Genomic DNA, 16,327 nt, shown 5'->3' with positions numbered 1-16,327 from the left:
TCCATTGTCGCTGTAAGAATAGTCGCATCAAGTTCTGCAAGCAGCCTACCAACAGCACGCCCATGTAGCACTTACCCTCGTTCTCGTATCTACGGGGATTTTTTTTTGTCATGGTACGATCGTTCGCAAAATGCAAAACACACTGAAAATAAAAAATATTTTATTTGCGATATTTAGCTAATCTTGCAGCTACTCCTCTTCATAGTCGCCGCCCCGGCTTAGACATTTGTCGAAGCGTGGTACCTACTTGAAGATACTCTCGTTATAGAACGCAGCCGCCTGTGATTTCTGCCACCACACTACGCTCGTCTGCAGGTCGTTGTCTCTGCCAGAATGCTGGCCTCATAGGCAGGGGTTCATGTGAGCAGAGAGATGAAAGTCAGAGGGAGCCAAGTCCAGCCTGTACGGTGGGTGATCAAGTACTTCTCATCGAAACCGCCGCAGGAGCGGCATCTTTGTTGCAGCTGCAGTGTGCAGCCGAGCATTGACAGGAAGAAGGACATTCCTCTTCGCTTGTTCTCAATCAGCCTTCGTAGATGATTTTCTCCAATCACGCGATCCACTCGCTGACCAAGATCATGGGCTGGCGCCCCCATCCTTCCCTGATTGCTTGCATCATAACTGTCTGTACATCCTGTTTCAAAGTTCCTTCAGCGTTGCTGCACTATAGCCGGCCGCTGTGCCCGAGCGGTTCTAGGCCCTTCAGTCCGGAACCGCGCTACTGCTACGGTCACAGGTTCGAATCCTGCCTCGGGCATGGTTGTGTGTGATGTCCTTAGGTTAGTTAGGTTTAAGTAGTTCTAAGTCTAGGGAACTGATGACCTCAGATGTTAGGTCCCATAGTGCTTAGAGCCATTTGAACCATTTTGCTGCACTATGTTGTCACGCTTGATAGTTCTGTTGTGTCGGCTGCACGGAATAAGGCGAAATCGCTCAGAATGAAGACCTCGAATTACAGCACGCACTTTACACTTGGCCGGAGACACCACCGTTCTAGGCATATTTACGTGCTCACTGTACACTCAGAAGTGCAAAGTGCGACGTGACGAGATCGACAGGCATAGTAAAAACACTGTGCAACTTATCTGCGCAAAGATTCATCGGATTTTCAGTGTGGTTTCAATTTCACGTCCGACTGAACACTGAAAAAAAGAAATAAAATTGCTCTCTTATTAATCTGAGGGCCCAGTCACTTCGTTCTTATTCCTTACATATTTACCCTTTCACAATACATTTTCCTAAGTGCTGCATCGAGTTCCCACCGTTATTTTCTTTGTGTTGTTTTATGAAGTCTTTTTCTCTGGAATGCTTACTTGTGGCAGCAGAATCTAGAAATGTGGGTTCATGGATTTCCTCACACTTTGAAGGCGCCTCGCCTTTTCTCATGTGTCTGAGATCACTATATGAATTTCAGTAACCTTTTTGTTATTCGTCTGTAGTGTTTCCCCTGTCCCTAACACTCAAACACGCCACTGTTGAAACTCCTGCTGTAGGTTGCGAGATCCGACGCTGAGCGGTCAGAGATACAGTTAGATCTTTCTGGTAAACCCTAATTTACTTCATAAACTGCAGGAAGAAATGATAGAGTTGTAGGTAGGCGTGTGATCATCGACAAGAATCAACAGCTCTGTTTCCACATGATTGAGAGTTATCAGACGAACAATGGTACCCTGCCTCTTTCATTCATTAATTTCATCACGAATGTGACGAAGCAAAGCCGTAAATCTCTCCAGGGCTCGCCAGACATGGAACACAGGAAGTGAGGGTTGGCCCGCCCGGTTGGCCGTGCGGTCTAACGCACGGCTTTCGGGGGGAAAGAAGCGCCTGGTCCCCGGCAAGAATCCACCCGGCGGATTTGTGTCGAGGTCCGGTGAACCGGCCAGTCTGTGGATGGTTTTTAGGCGGTTTTCCATCTGCAACAGCGAATGCGGGCTGGTTCTCCTTATTCCGCCTCAATTACACAATGTCGGCGATTGCTGCGCAAACAAGTTCTCCACGTACGCGTACACCACCATTACTCCACCACGCAAACATAGGGGTTACACTCGTCTGGTGTGAGACGTTTCCTGGGGGGTGTCGAACTGCACAGTAACCCTGGGTACGGTGTGGGGCGGCGGAGGGGTGAAGTGGACTGCGGTAGTCGTCGTGGGGTTGTGGACCACTGCGGCTGCGGCGGGGACGGAGCCTCTCCGTCGTTTCTAGGTCCCCGGTTAACATACAATGCATACAATACAAGTCAGGGTTGCAAGACACGGTGTTAATATATTAAAAATAGTTTATTGTGTATTTAAATAATATAGACAAATAATACAAAAGAAGGAGGGAGAGAGAGAGAGAGAGAGAGCGCAGATCAGATCAGAGGCGGATGCCGGGGTTGCGGGAGCGCACGAAGTTGAGCAACTCGTCGCTGTCCTCGCAGACGAACGGCTTCACGTGGTGGCAGGCGACGTCGTGCCACTTGACGCCGTCGTTGTAGAAGTTGTTCAGGATGGACAGGCACGACTCGTCGTTGCCCTGCAACACAGCACACCCTCTCAGCTCAGCGCGCTGCCGCAGTCGGCTGGTTAGCAAGTTTCATGTTCCATAGATGATTTTGCTCGATAAATCGCGATGATGCGGAACGAGACATTTTACAATTATACAACAAATTAATTTGTTGCTATGGTTACATGCTGAACCCTACTAAGCTTTTTCCCTCTTGAAACTTACTGGCAGATTAAAACTGTGTGCCCGACCGAGACTCGAACTCGGGACCTTTGCCTTTCGCGGGCAAGTGCTCTACCAACTGAGCTACCGAAGCACAACTCACGCCCGGTACTCACAGCTTTACTTCTGCCAGTACCTCGTCTCCTACTTTCCTTGCCCGCGAAAGGCAAAGGTCCCGAGTTCGAGTCTCGGTCGGGCACACAGTTTTAATCTGCCAGGAAGTCTCATATCAGCGCACACTCCGCTGCAGAGTGAAAATCTCATTCTGGAAACATCCCCCAGGCTGTGGCTAAGCCATGTCTCCGCAATATCCTTTCTTTCAGGAGTGCTATTTCTGCAAGGTTCGCAGGAGAGCTTCTGTAAAGTTTGGAAGGTAGGAGACGAGGTACTGGCAGAAGTAAAGCTGTGAGTAGCGGGCGTGAGTCGTGCTTCGGTAGCTCAGTTGGTAGAGCACTTGCCCGCGAAAGGCAAAGGTCCCGAGTTCGAGTCTCGGTCGGGCACACAGTGTTAATCTGCCAGGAAGTTTCATATCAGCGCACACTCCGCTGCAGAGTGAAAATCTCATTCTTTTTCCCTCTTCTTTTTCTTTAAATATACTGCTGTGAGTAAGTACACTACTGGCCATTACAATTGCTACACCAAGAAGAAATGCAGATGATAAACGGCTATTCAATGGACAAATATATTATACTAGAACTGACATGTGATTACATTTTCACGCAATTTGGGTGCATAGATCCTGAGAAATCAGTACCCAGAACAACCACCTCTGGCCGTAATAACCCCCTTGATACGCCTGGGCATTGAGTCTAACAGAGCTTGGATGCGTGTACAGGTACAGCTGCCCATGCAGCTTCAACACGATACCACAGTTCATCAAGAGTAGTGACTGGCGTATTGTGACGAGCCAGCTGCTCGGCCACCATTGACCAGACGTTTTCAATTGGTGAGAGATCTGGAGAATGTGCTGGCCAGTCGAACATTTTCTGTATCCAGAAAGGCCCGTACAGGACCTGCAACATGCGGTCGTGCATTATTCTGCTGAAATGTAGGGTTTCGCAGGGATCGAATGAAGGGTAGAGCCACGGGTCGTACCTCCCACAGTTTAATTTGACGCTCTCCCTGCATGTCTGCGCTGCGAAAGGCTTTTGACACATGGTCACATTAGTGTGACTGGACCTTGTAATTACTTCTAAGTATTGCGCGACATATTAAATGTAAACTTATTTGTAACACTTGCGACGATATGTGAACGTAATATTCATACGTAGCGTGTCCGGTTAGATGTAAGAGGGGCCCTGGTCTTGCCAAAATTAGTAAGTAGACACCGTGAGAGCGAGTGACGGAGTGGGTAGCTCACCTGGGCGGCCTCGCGGTTGTCGGGCTGCGCCTGTCCGAAGCCGCCGGTGTAGCTCCAGTCGCCGGTGTTGCGCTGGTTGGTGGGGCCGATCTTGGCGCCAGAGCCGGACCAGAACCAGCCGTTGATGTTGGCCGGCTGCAGGTCGGCCCTGTCGCAGCCAGCGAAGTTGCACTTGCGGCCCGACGTCCAGATGTACCGCACGTTACCTGCCGACAACGACAAAACTCAGTCCAGCAATATGGGCACGTCTCATATGCGACCTAGGGAATTGATCTGTGACATATATACATTGGAGAAACCCAGCTGTCACTTCAGTAAGTCCATCTCTGAAGAGTCACATATGGTAACGCGTTTCAGTAGAATAACTACCTAATCTGATATGAAACAATGGAAAATCCAGGGTGAAATAATGACAATATAATGAAAAGAATAGATGTTTCCTCATTATACACTGGGGATATTGAGTTGCGGACAAGCCCGACAGAAAGACTGCTAAACTAGTGAGCTTTCGGCCAAAAAGCCTTTTTCTAAAGTAACCAACACAAAAACATTCAGGCAAGCCAAGCGAAGCCAAAGCCAAAATCGCACACACACACGACATCTATCTCTGGCTTCTGCGCCGTAGTCGAAACAACTTTGGCAACACGTGGGCCCGCCCACATAGTCAGACGTAGAAGAGTGGACGTAGTTCGAATGCAGTGCGTCCCAGTTCCGTTAGGACCATGAGTGTGAAATTCCAAACTGCGTTCTATCTCGTGGCGAGTTACAGCGTTACTATCCTTGAAGGTTCACAAACCGCTGTGAAGCATGTCATTGTTGCAACAGGCATCTTGGCCGCGAATGTAACAGGTCGTGTCTCACACTCGTCGTAAAGTGGCTGTGGAGCAGTGAGGCGATACAATGATTTTTGAGTGCTCTAATGTTTCTGGTCGATAATTCGTCGAATACGACCCGAATACCAAGAGGCAGGTTCCTGTTTGCCACTACATGACGACATCCCAGCCCTCAAAGCAAAGACTGTTAAAAGTTTTTGGCCAGAAAATGGATCACAGTCCTGGACCACCCACCGTATACGCCGGGTTTGGCCCCAGCAGATTTCTGGCTGTTCCCCAAATTGTTATGACGCAAGTACGGGCATCTAAAAAAATTGAACTGCAGTGCTAAGTGGAATTCCAAAAAAGAACTACAGTAATTGATTGCTTCAAAAACTTTTAAAACGATTTCATATGAGTTTCGATTCAGGGGGAACAATTACCATGATCAATATGGGGAACAACCAGAAATCGGATGGGGCCAAATTCGACGTTCACGGTGGGTGATCCAGGACTGATTAAGTAGAGTGATTTTGTGAACATAATCTACGACTATTATTTTTCATAGGCACAGTTCTAACTGAAATGGAATCCATTGTATGCGGGATTGGTGAACAGTCGCAACCCCCAAGTGCTTTGGATTATTTGGTGGGGCCATTTAAGGAAGAATGAAAACTGACATACAGCCGGGAGAGCGGTGTGTTGACCACATGCCCCTCGATATCAGCATCCAGTGACGCCTGTGGGCTGAGGATGACACGGCGGCCGGTCGGTTCCGTTACGCCTTCATGGCCTGTTCGGGCGTTGTTTAGTTTTTATTTAATGCAGAATGCCCACATAAAAATAACAATGTGAGACTGATTAGAAAATTTCCAAGAAAGTGTAGTTTACGCAGGAAAGTGGTCCCTTACAAATCCCTCGTTCGGGCAATTCCTCAATAACTGCCGAAGGCTTGGGACCTTTAGCAAGTCGTATCAAGAGAGGAGACTCAGAGGGAGAGAAAGTAGAGGTGTTTTTCGAGAGACGTTCGTTTGTATTACGGTACAAGCGGAAAGCTTTCCTGACAAAATTCCGAAAGTCCACATTCTTAAACAAGTCTAGCAATATATTAGATTGTGTTATGGTCACGATGCTAAAATTACACAAATTCAGACTTGTTCAAAACGATTGCCGTGCCCGTCAGAAGATACTGTACATAGCCGTACACAGAAATGCCGCACAAGGGAAGGCCAGCCACCAGAGAGACGCAACATTATTGTGGTCAGACGCCGTAGAGGGAGCACACAACAAGCTTAAGTCACTGAAATAATTCCCAAGTGAGTATCCATCCGCCAAAAGTGGATATAAGCGGACGCACGGCTCCACTTAGAGGGTATAACAAAAGTTAGCTCGAAAGTATCAACAGCATACCTCAAGACAGCTTCAGGGCTTACCAGTGGTAGTCATCCAGAAAAGCCCTAGTGGACATTCTACGATTTATAGAAATCATCTCTCACTGGATTTAGGGTTAGACCAGTGTTCAAAGATTGCTCAGTGCAACAGAACATTTTTCTACGTTGCCACGCACCATCTTCCATGTCAAGTTAAGGTAATGTATAATTTATATTAAAGTTATTATAAACTAAACTAAAACTAAACTCCTCTCGAACAGGCCGTCAAGGCCCAACAGTACTGACCGGCCGCCGTGTGATCCTCAGCTCATAGGCGTCACTGGATGCGGATACGGAGGGGCATGTGGTGAGCACACCGCTCTGCCGGCCGTATGTCAGTTTCCGAGACCGAAAATTATTATAAATCGTTACTAATTTATACTGCCATAATTTTTGCCGTAGTTTGCCTTAAACAATTTGACCTATAGTGAAGCTGTGTAGCTGTTGTGTGGAAGCAAGACACTTAACAACTATTTCGATGGTGGGGGGAGGGGGTTGGGAGGCTTCTCTTCCAAGGCATATTTGGTGAATATAGTATGGCTACTGACCGTCATTTGTAATAAACTGGATCATTTCTGGTTGTAGCATACAATAGACAAATTCACATTGTTTCTACAGTGACAATTCCCTCACTTAAATTACTGAACAATAATTTTAATTGGGGAGATGGCATGATTAATAAGATTAATACTAATTTGTATTCTTCCTTTCTTAAAAACAGAAAGGAAAAGGAATTGTGTTTCCGTCTCGGACTGTATTTTTTTAGTTTTTTTTTACTTTTTAATTTTATATAGACAAAATCTACAAGTTAGTATTGTTCTTATCAAGCAAATGTTTGGGATAAGTAATATTATTCTTTAATATGAAACAGCCTGCTGAGCAGTGAATATCGACTGAGTGTAAACAGAAGAGAAATAAAAGTAATGAGGAGTAGCAGAAATGAGATTAGCGATAAACTTAACGTTAAAACAGGAACCACGAAAGAGGTTAATGAGTTCTGCCGCAAAATTGCACATAACGAACAAAACAAGGAGAACATAAAAAGCAGTCTAGTACAGATTAACGGGCCATTCAGTGCCAAAAAGAAGTTTACTAGCATCAAATGCGGCCGAAATTTGGGGAAGAAATTTCTGAGGCACTGCATTTGGCGCACAGCATACTACGGAAGTGAATCATGCACTGGGGGGCAGAATGGAAAATAAACGTTTAAGATGTGGTGTGTAGAAGGATGCTGAAAATTAGGTAGACTGATAAGGTAAAAAATGACGAGATTCCCCACAGAACAGGCTGATAGGATATATGTTAAGTATCAGTGAACATGTAGAGGGTAAAAATTGTGTTTGGAAGATAGAGATTGGAATATACGGGGTGATTCAGCTGTCCCTACCGATGTCCTTTTGTGCAAAGCGGAATGTTATACCTGGTCTTCAAACCCCACGTACGAGATTTTCATATTCTCTCGATCGTTACGTGTAAACTACATATTAGACGTGCAAAAAAATAAACAGGACCTTTTTGTAGTAAATTTAATAAATCCTATATTGGGATACGTTTTCGTTGGAGGCCACAGTTTTGGGTCTATTCACGAAAAACGTACAAAAGTGACCTTGAAACTCACCTACACCCTCACAATAGTCCATCACCAGTCAAGATTACTAGTATGTTGTTCGTAGCACTCCCTCCTAACACTATACAAAAATTTCCTGCTACTCGAACTATAACCGATATTCGATCGTTTCTGTTTCTATTGATTACGCCAGCAATATTGGCGGCTGTTTCGTTAAAATTAATTTAAAAGTGCCCATGAAGCTACGAAAGGAAAGCCAGGTTTATACACGTTACACTAAAACTACTTACGTTGACGATTCAATCCAAATTTAACTCTTACAAGCACAGTAGTCTCATAGCCTGAAGGCCTGACGAATACAACGATGTAGTTGTTTATTTTATGCTGTTATAAAATTCACAAAGCTATTGGGCAGAATTTACACAAACGTCAGTTTTGCGTTTTGTAAGTACTCAACCAAGCCTGTGGCGTAGTAAAGTCAGTCAGTGAAGATAAAAAAAGATCGAATGTGAAAAATAATTTGTACAGTCGCAAATTTTTGTGCAGTGGTAGGGAGTGCCATGTAGGACATTCTGTAAATCCTGATCTGTGGGGGCTGAGTGTGGGAGTGGGGATGTGTTTGTACGTTTCTCTTGAATAACTCGAAACTACGGCCTCTAGCGAAAACATATTCCACTACAAAAATTAACTACATTAAATTTCCTACGAAAAAAACCTGTTCTTTTTTTGTGTTGAACTAATAGTTTTCTCGTAGTGATCGAGAGAATATGAAAATTTCACGCTTGGTTTTTGAAAGCCAAATATAACATTGCGGGTTGCATAAAACGACGTCGGTAGGGGTAGCTGTATCACCCTTTAAGGGGACCACACCCTGCCTATATAACCCATGTTAATTTAGGCAAGTATTTGACCCACTTCTGAAAAAAAACTATTTGATGCAGGACCTTAATATTTTTGCCGTATGTTACATGATGCTAATAGAGCCAACTGTACTAAAACCTACTTTATCCATTTTACAGTTTTTAAGAAGTACTTTTTTAAATTTATTAACAAAAAATATTTTTTTCTGCAGAAAATATTTTTGTGAGCTTCCTAATGGGGGAACATTAATGAATGTAGTAATAGAGGTGGCTTTTTTTACTATGCAGAGTCTCTGAAAATTTCATTCATTTATCAATGATAGTTTCTGATATAATGGGGCATATGTACTGAAAATTTTAGTTTGCAGGAAACTGTCTTTAAAGAAAAAACTTTTGAAATTTGTTATTTACAGTTAATTAAAACCGTCCTGCTGCATATTATGGCCCTTTTTTGGCCTCTAGCAGCTCTTCCAGCTTCTTTTTCACCTTCCTGGATGTTTGTCTTGCTTTCTTGGCCAAATTAGATGCAGACCTGTCTGCATCAGCTATTCTCATTTTATCGCAATGTTGCAGCCCAGTGATTATATTTTCACAGGGATTAATTCCCAGCTTTTTCAGTATCCAACACTTTCCAATATTACCACAACCGAATGTAATAACAGCATCATGAACTCCTAGTTTCATTGTATGCATGCTTACAAATACAGTTTTAGGAAGGCGGTTCCAAATTATGCTGTTGAAACAATCATTTGGGTTCTGTGTCTGCCCATGCAGACATTTCCTTAGAAGGTCAGTATGAACCAAGTCTCTGAAAGTAGGTTTAATTGCTGCAGTAACATCAGCAGGAAGAGAATGCTGGTGAGAATAAGATTCTCCTTTGCCTGAGCCCTATTGTACTTGCACCACGAATTTTCTCCTGATGGACACAATCCATGACATGGTTTATCGTCAGTAGAGGACTTATGGAAGAATATGGCCCAAACATCTCTCTTCATTGCCTCCAGCTTTTCTTTATTTCTCCTAATTGCCTGTCCATAGTATACCTGCAAGTTTTCTATGACAAGTAGTCGCAATCAGACTTGAACAAAACTAACCGCGTGTTTGGAAGCGTGTTGTTTACAAGCAACAGAAACAAAATAATACCGACCGTTGCATTCCAAGGATAGCCAACACACTCGGGAGTACAAAAAAATCCCTAACGTGCAATGTAGGGGATATAAAGATCTAAAATATATGCGGAAAAGTGGGTGACAGAAAAGTGGGCGTGGCACATAAACACACGTGGTAGGAAAATATTCCTTAAATGAACGAAAAAAATTTTTTTCAGCAAAATCCTTTTCAGAGTACTTAAATAAAACGTTAATCTATCGAAATATATTGAAAACCGAAAATCAGTTTTTTCGACCTGAAACATGGTGTGGTCCCCTTAAGGGGGTAGGACGTCAAACGGGCCGACTGGGGGCAGGAGAGGCACCACAGGACATTTTAATTTTCACTGTCTCTACTTTTACGAAGAAACTCATAAAAACTTTGTCAGCATGACCAGAAAGGATTCAGAATTCACACTCACAGGAGTGGAAGTTCGAAAACATAACGAAATGATTTTTTTTTACACGTGAAATTTCACCATCGTTTTCACTTACTAATGGCAGTATTTGTTGCTGTAGGTAAACTTTTCTTCATAAGTGAGAGAGATTCTTCGATGAATTTTGCACAGCATACAAACCATAGTTAAAGGTATATGAAACTCTAGAATTTTCCAAATCTATTAAAAACTGTGGTAAAAATTGAGGTAATTAACTACAAAATTTGTGTTTTTTCTAAAGATGAAGTTTAAAATACAACAGCTCATTTGTTTTTTCATAAATTAAATAAATTCTAGAGTTTCATACACCTGTAAGTATGGTATGTATGCTGTGCAAAATTCATCGAAGAATCTCTCTAACTTATGAAGAAAAGTGTACCTATAGCAACAAATGCAGCCATTAGTAAATGAAAAAAATGATGAAATTTCGCACGTAAAAAAAATTTATTTTGTTATGTTTTCGAACTTCCACTGCAATGAGTGTGAATCCTGAATCCTTCCTGGTGATTCTGACAAAGTTTTATGAACATATTTGTAAAAGTATAGACACTGGAAATTAAAATGTCGTGTGATGCCTCTCCTGCTCCAAGTCGGCCAGTTTGACGTCCTACCCCCCTTAATACAAATAACAGAGGATGGGCAAACCAGTCTCAGAAGACTGATGAAAAAATAAGAACATTTTCGCTGTAGGAGCAGTTTGAATGTGTCTACCAGGATGTTGTTGTTGTTGTGGTCTTCAGTCCTGAGACTGGTTTGATGCAGCTCTCCATGCTACTCTATCCTGTGCAAGCTTCTGAATCTGCTTAGTGTATTCATCTCTCGGTCTCCCTCTACGATTTTTACCCTCCAAGCTGCCCTCCAGTACTAAATTGGTGATCCCTTGATGTCTGAGAATATGCTCTACCAACCGATCCCTTCTTCTAAAGTTGTGCCACAAACTCCTCTTCTCTCCAATTCTATTCAATACCTCCGCATTAGTTATGTGATCTACCCATCTAATATTCAGCATTCTTCTGTAGCACCACAATGCCATCTACCAGGATATATGCACAAAAATAAAAATCATGATGAACCTGCACAAAGGATATTTGAGAAAAATGTGAAACTTCGACTGGTAGCACCTAATAGTTAGATATTGGCCCATTAGACTTTTTTTCCTGCTTATCATCTTCGAACAGGAGGATGTAGGATCTTCTACCGTCTGCACAATTTTGAGCCTATGGATTTGGGACCTCCTGCAATTCAATACAAATAAATTCCGTGCCGGGGATTGCTGCTTCCACAGCTAGCAGCGTTACCTCTGGCGATGCGCTGCTTGATGAACTCGTTCTCCTGAGGCGTCTCCAGGGAGACGGCGTCCATGCAGTGCCTGCGGCAGATGTTCCTGGCGTCGAGCCAGTCCACCTCGAGGCTGCGCGTGGGCCCGTGCTCCCAGCTGAAGAAGTAGGCGTGGGCCACGCCACGCGCGTCGCGGTACGTCGCGTGCCGGACGCCTGTCACACAGGGAGTACAAGCGATGCTTTAGTGGCGCCGCGGCCGTCAGCGAGGGGGCGTGTAGGCTAGGCGTGGCTGGGGTACTCACGGTTGGCGCAGCTGCGCGGGTCGGGCAGGGCGAGTCTGCGCTGGGCGGCTCCCATCGCCACCATCAGCACCAGCAGCAGCAGCCGGCGGACCATCGTGGGCACCTGCAACAGGCGAATGACGTCACTGCTGAGCTACATGCTCACGTCACACATCCGCACAGCGTACTACACACTGCCCTATCCAGTCAAAAGTCTCCAGACTCTCCTCTGCAGTGCGTAATTGATCGCTAGACGTCACGAGATACAGAAGCAGGTGGGTCAGTAGAGAAGCACTAACAGCAGAATGGGTCTGTTAGGAGACTTCAGTGACTTCCAACGTGGACTAGATATTAAATTTCAACTAACAGCCAGGAACATTTCAACCATTCCAAAGACGCCCAGATCTCCTGTTGGTGACGTGATTGTGGAAATGCGAAGAAACAATCACAGCTAAACCTACACCAGGCAATCTCGTATATTGAAGGGCAGAGAGGGTCGAGAATTGCCGAGGGACGTTGTAAAACATCCCATCAAACCTAAACTACACTACTGGCCATTAAAATTGCTACACCAAGGAGAAATGCAGACGATAAACGGGTATTCATTGCACAAATATATTATACTAGAACTGACATGTGATTACAGTTTCACGCAATAGGGGTCATAGATCCTGAGAAATCAGTACCCAGAACAACCACCTCTGGCCATAATAACGGCCTTGATACGCCTGGGCATTGAGTCAAACAGAGCTTGGATGACGTGTCCAGGTACAGCCACCCATGCAGCTTCAACAAGATACCACACTTCATCAACAGTATTGACTGGCGAATTGTGACGAGAAAGTTGCTCGGCCACCATTGACTAGACTTTTTCAGTTGGTGAGAGATCTGAAGAATGTCCTGGCCAGGGCAGCAGTCCAAAGGACCGTACAGGACCTGCAACATGCAGTCGGGCGTTATCCTGCTGAAATGTAGGGTTTCGCAGGGATCGAATGAAGGGTAGAGCCACGGGTAATAACACATCTGAAATGTAACGTCCACTGTTCAAAGTGCCGTCAATGCGAACAAGAGTGACCGAGACTTGTAACCAATGTCACCCCATACCATCACGCCGGGTGATACGCCTGTGTGACGATGACGAATACACGCTTCCAATGTGCGTTCGCCGCGATGTCGCGAAATACGGATGCGACCATCATGATGCTGTAAACAGAACCTGGATTCATCCGAAAAAATGACGTTTTGTCATTCGTGCACCCAGGATCGTCGTTGAGTACACCATTGCGGGCGCTCCTGTCTGTGATGCAGCGTCAAGGGTAACCGCAGCCATGGTCTCCGAGCTGATAGTCCATGCTGCTGCAAACGTCGTCGAACTGTTCGTGCAGATGGTTGTTGTCTTTCAAACGTCCCCATCTGTCGTCTCAGGGATCGAGACGTGGCTGCACGATCCGTTACAGCCATGCGGATAAGATGTCTGTCATCTCACCTGCTAGTGATACGAGGCCGTTGGGATCCAGCACGGCACTCCGTTTTACCCTCCTGAACCCACTGATTCCATATTCTGCTAACAGTCACTGTATCTCGACCAACGCGAGCAGCAATGTCGCGATACGATAAACCGGAATCGCTATAGCCTACAATCCGACCTTTATCAAAGTCGGAAACGGGATGGTACGCATTTCTCCTCCTTACACGAGGTATCACAACAACGTTTCACCAGGCAACGCCGGTCAACTGCTGTTTGTATATGAGAAATCGGTTGGGAACTTTCCTCATGTCAGCACGTTGTAGATGTTGCCACCGGCTGTTGAATGCTCTGAAAAGCTAATCATTTGCCTATCACAGCATCTTCTTCCTGTCGGTTAAATTTCGCCTCTGTAGCACGTCATCTTCGTGGCATAGCAATTTTAATGGCCAGTTGTGTTTCCTATCGAATGAGGCAGAATAGTGGATAAGAGACTCGTCGCTCTGATGCAGGTTGGTTCAAATGGCTCTGAGCACTATGGAACTTAACTGCTGAGGTCATCAGTCCCCTAGAACTTAGAACTACTTAAACCCAACTAACCTAAGGACAACACACACATCCATGCCCGAGGCAGGATTCGAACCTGCGACCGCAGCGATCGCATGGTTCCAAACTGTAGCGCCTAGAACCACTCGGCCACTCAGGCTGGCCCTGATGCAGGGTTTTCGTTGTTTGTCTAACTTGATTACAGTCAATACTGGGATGGTACTTTCAAAAACACCACCATCGATTTCCTGCCGTAGCTTTGTCTAATGAGAATTTGCGCTGCATTTGTAAGGTCTCACCAACGTGAAGTTGAAGAATAAAAATGTTATTTCTTCCTTTATTATATTGAATTATTTTCTCCTGAAGTTCTTTAAACGTTGTGATTACTGGAGTGGAGAATTTGTACTTCGTCTCAGCATTGAAAATACAGTGATTTAACATTGAATGACATGAAGTTCTAATTGTGTGCAAAAAAAAGCAGAACAACAAAGAGAAGTTGTCGGCTCTCAGTTTCTCTCTTACACACTCATTTACGAGGCGTATTGGGAAAGTAAGGTCCAATAAGGTGCGAAATTGAAACCACTGTGAAAATCCGATGGAACTTTGCACAGATGTGTTGGTAGTGTCTTTAGTGTTCCTGTCCATTTCTTCACGTCACTCTTTTCAGTTCAGAACGCAAGGTGATCACGTAGGAATGCCTAAAAGAACAGTCTCTCCTGCCATGTATGTGGATCTGGTGAGAGATTTCGCCTGAAGCTATGCAGCCCACATAACATAAATGTCAAGTGTTTCTTTCTTCAAGACAACTGGCAGCCGTTTTCTGCAGGGGCAATGGCAGCGTTTTCGATGGAAATGTTTGATCACCCTCAATACAACCTTTAATTGGCTCCCTCCGATGTTCACCTCTACTCACATGAACCGCTGGCTACGAGGACGACATTTTGGCACAAACAAGGAAAGGCAAACCAGCGTAGAAAATTAGCGAAAAACACAGGGGGCTCCCTTCTGTGACGAGAGTACTGGAAAGTTTGTACAATGCCACGTCAAATGCCTAAGTCGGAGCGGCGATTATTTAGAGAGATAGCTGGAAGGCGTGGCTAACTGTTGCGAATAAAGTTTTTTTGATTTTTCACTGTGGTTTCGATTTCGCGACCGATCGGAACTTTCCTTCTGAACAGCCCTCGCGAGTTTCTTTCCCTACCAACGCTATCAACACTACCGGTAATCCTATCATTTACTGCGTCATTTATGTACCAAAACAACCAACCCGTAATTTTGGTAGACCGCAACACCAGGTAACAACTAGCGCGGAGGAATACATATCTCTGTGTTTGCCTGCGTGTTACACTTACGATGAGCAGACTTTAACAGCTTATTACCTCATTGCTTAACTATGCAACACGCCACACGGGAGTGCTGAGCTGGACACGGACACAAATTGTGCAGGCGAATGTTGGCGGGGAGAGTGTTGGTGAAGAGTGCTTGCTCGTTTCTGTCAGGGAGATGTTACAAAAAACGCGAATGCAGTCAGCATCCTCACACTGCGTGTGGGGTAACATATGGCGTGCAGCACATCGGATCCACGTAACTCCCAGACGAATTCAAAAGGCACTTGCGCCGCCTGTTTTCATTAGCAACGCCTGTGTCAACGGGATACTTAATTAAGTTTTACGCGAAAGCTGCCGACAAGAAGAGGAGGAAGCGGGAAGAGTGTCGGTGCCTGTAGACAATGGAGACGGCGCCGTTGCGCCAGACGCTCGCAGCCGACCCGGAACACTCTCGTGTGGGCAGGAACTGGCGTGTTAGCTCTTGGGAAAAACGACTCCTGCATTAACAGAGAATGCAGCGAGATAGCGCGCCGCTGATGTCCCTCTCTATCTCTCCCTCAGAAAGAGAGAGAGAGAGAGAGAGAGAGAGAGAAAGAAAGAAGGGCTGCACTCTGCGTGTGCTCGTTCCCTCCGCAACATTCCCACGTTCCCTGCGCACTCGCCGCCGCTTTCCCCCCAGACACTTCGCGTATTGCATCTGTGATGACGCCACAGTTTCATCCCTGTGCTGTGAGCTAATACATACGACTGTAACGAATCATCTGACGTAATACGTCCTCATTACTTTCTTTCTCGTTAAGGATGAGCGACTGTCACTCCTACGGTATTGCACCATCTTCTGTGTGGTAAATTATGAAACGACGATGATTTTCTGCAATTTAGCGACTCTACTGCTTGAATCCGTTAGCAGCGTTTAATAAGTTTTTACGCGTAATTAACGAGGTTTCTCCGGTAATGGCGAGGGCACGGAAATAAAATGCAAAGAGGGCGGGAATATAGTGCGGTTTTGAAATTTGAGAATACTGCGTGCAACGGAGTTCCATCTCCGTTGGCCTAAAATTTACCCTCTTTCCACTGGACAGCTAAGGTCAATTGAAAAAATTTCCA

The 16,327-nt window shown here is 45.1% G+C and overlaps 1 protein-coding gene and 1 non-coding gene across 2 annotated transcripts in view; both read right to left on the bottom strand.

The window, feature by feature from the left end:
- Nucleotides 1-2,257: 2,257 nt before the first annotated feature.
- The window catches only part of LOC126481062 (uncharacterized), a 53,994-nt gene continuing 39,924 nt past the window's right edge, over nucleotides 2,258-16,327 (bottom strand). The window contains exons 2-5 of the mRNA XM_050104544.1: nucleotides 11,903-12,005; nucleotides 11,619-11,813; nucleotides 4,067-4,272; nucleotides 2,258-2,514 (exon numbers count right to left, since the gene is read on the bottom strand). Of these exons, the coding sequence (XP_049960501.1) occupies nucleotides 2,356-2,514; nucleotides 4,067-4,272; nucleotides 11,619-11,813; nucleotides 11,903-11,996 (654 nt within the window). The 5' untranslated portion in view covers nucleotides 11,997-12,005 and the 3' untranslated portion in view covers nucleotides 2,258-2,355. The remainder of the gene's footprint in view (nucleotides 2,515-4,066; nucleotides 4,273-11,618; nucleotides 11,814-11,902; nucleotides 12,006-16,327) is intronic.
- On the bottom strand, nucleotides 13,969-14,052 carry Trnas-gga (transfer RNA serine (anticodon GGA)). The gene is given in 2 exon segments: nucleotides 13,969-14,003; nucleotides 14,013-14,052. It is a non-coding gene; the product is annotated as a tRNA-Ser (tRNA).

The sequence above is a fragment of the Schistocerca serialis genome, chromosome 5 (genome assembly GCF_023864345.2).
Source record: "Schistocerca serialis cubense isolate TAMUIC-IGC-003099 chromosome 5, iqSchSeri2.2, whole genome shotgun sequence".
NCBI lineage: Eukaryota > Metazoa > Arthropoda > Insecta > Orthoptera > Acrididae > Schistocerca > Schistocerca serialis.
The sequence above is the reverse complement of the archived record's forward strand: the minus strand, read 5'-3'. Positions and strand labels throughout refer to the sequence as shown.